This window comes from Echinops telfairi, unplaced genomic scaffold (genome assembly GCF_000313985.2).
Source record: "Echinops telfairi isolate 266 unplaced genomic scaffold, ASM31398v2 ScPeMD7_7;HRSCAF=31, whole genome shotgun sequence".
In the NCBI taxonomy this organism is placed as follows: domain Eukaryota; kingdom Metazoa; phylum Chordata; class Mammalia; order Afrosoricida; family Tenrecidae; genus Echinops; species Echinops telfairi.
In genome coordinates, this window is record NW_022103904.1 from 20,779,547 (window position 1) to 20,781,562 (window position 2,016).

General features: G+C 42.7%; 1 protein-coding gene across 1 annotated transcript in view; it reads right to left on the reverse strand.

Annotated features, from left to right (window-relative positions):
- The window catches only part of YKT6 (YKT6 v-SNARE homolog), a 15,397-nt gene that overhangs the window by 10,840 nt on the left and 2,541 nt on the right, over positions 1 to 2,016 (reverse strand). The window contains exon 2 of the mRNA XM_004708069.2: positions 1,004 to 1,086. Within this exon, the coding sequence (XP_004708126.1) occupies positions 1,004 to 1,086 (83 nt within the window). The remainder of the gene's footprint in view (positions 1 to 1,003; positions 1,087 to 2,016) is intronic.

A 2,016-nucleotide genomic window follows, 5' to 3' on the forward strand; every position in this document is an offset into this window, starting at 1 on the left:
AAGAATTACAACTTACTACTAAGAACTTAACAAGAATCTGATCCAAAACAGTCCAGTGCATAACAACTAGCTAACAAATAAAAGAGGAGAGAAAGAGATTCTGAATCTCTTAAAGCAGAAAAGATAAAAGACTAGAATAGGAAGGAGGGCGATTCAGAGATTTACCACCATGCTCTCCAGACACTGTTCTCATTCTCACGGAAATTACGACTCAAACAACCAGACAGATGCCTCCCACTCCACAGAAACTAAAAAGCCGAGGTCCACGTCTTAAGAAAGATAAAGTTATAAAGGCAGACCCAGACTCAACAAGTATTAAGAAAATATTTAAATGCATCATGACTCATTTATGAGATACTCAATTTTAATACTGCTTTGCCCTATAATTAATATACCAGTATAGTAACTTCCTACACTGACTGAAGGCCAGGGTACCTCACCCTTGTTGTTTGATAGAGTTCATATATATCTTTCCTAAATCTATCTGTGTAACATATACCTCTAAAATAAGCAACAACAAAATGTTACCCCAAGAAAATTGTTATGAAAAGGAAATTATAAACAGGAAAAATAATTTGATTTTCAGATTCATAATTAAAAAAAAATTTTTTTAATCTAAGGAGCCCAGAATGGTAGGTTATCTCAGAAAACTCTAGCTGCAAATGCTTTCCTGAGGGGTCTGCAATTCAGAAGGGAGAAGGGGCAATACAATAGGAAGATGCTTAGTGGTCCAAGAGAATTAGACCTTCATCTTAAGTGAATCTAAGCTGGGAGGGGGGGGGGGCGGGATTTTGCCCAGGAACCCCAGGCTTCAACTGTGAGCACAATACTATGCACAGGTAGCAGAAGGAAGTGGGGGGACAGATGACAAGCTAGATGTTCGCCCAGGAAGTGACGGTTTGCTTCATCGGTGTCAGCATGCTGAGGGTTCTGTGGGCTGCATAGGGCCTGCAGCATCGCAGCCCTCGTCAGGTGAGGAACTCCGGAGATAGCTGCTCCTTACCTTGTTCTTTGACAGATGCTCGGCTGCCTTTCACTGAGCGCTCCACAATCAGCTGACTTGTAAAGGTCATGAATTCCTGAACACTGAGAAACAGAGCAAATATTACCTTCTTTCTGTCACCTATTCACCAACACAATGGAAAGTGGCCTCTGAGCTTATACAGTAAGGGACATTTGATTCTTAGTTTCACTCTTCTCCCTCCCAGTCTTCCAAACAAGTAATAGAAGCTCTGTAAATAAACTAGAATATAGGCGTTGGCCACTATTCAGACATGCCTGCTACCTAGCTCACCAAAACAAATTGTTCCCAGACTTTGGGGATATTTTCCAATTTAATGTTGTGGCCAGAGTATTATTTGGGACACAGTGGAGAGGACAGCAGTCTTAATCTCCATACTCCACCAACTGCCAGGAAGCAGGACAAAAAAAAAAAACCCAATGGAAAAACACAAGTGGCAATAAACTTAAGTAGCGGCCCAGCCCACTATGGCTGTGGCAGTACGCTGAATGCTGGCAATGCCAGTCACCTCAATAAGCACGGGTTTTGTCCAAGTCTGTGTAAGAGGAGCATAGGGCACCCTCCAAAGGATAAAAGGAAACAACAGCTTTGCTAGGACACGGGAGAAATGGTGTATGGCAACAGGAACACACTCATTATGGACCCAGTACAGAGATCGATGTAGAATGGAGCAGTCACAAGTGAGTCCAGCAAAGGCACACAGAGGTCAAAGGGAGCCTCTGACTAGAAAGGTGACATTCAAGGCAGCTCGGCGCGAGAGAACTGAGTGATCAACGTGGAATTAACAGCATGGCTCCAAGAGGTTTGTAAACTCCCAGAGAGGGCACTGAGCAGCTGCGGAGAATTGTGAAGAACCCTCATTCTGGAACAGACTGTCCCTGAAATCACAACTTCATTGAACAGATGTGTAACTTAAGGCAAGCTACTATGCAAATTATCCATAAAATCATTGGTTGTACTCCCTCAATGCAAGAACACTTTGTTCTATTAAACTG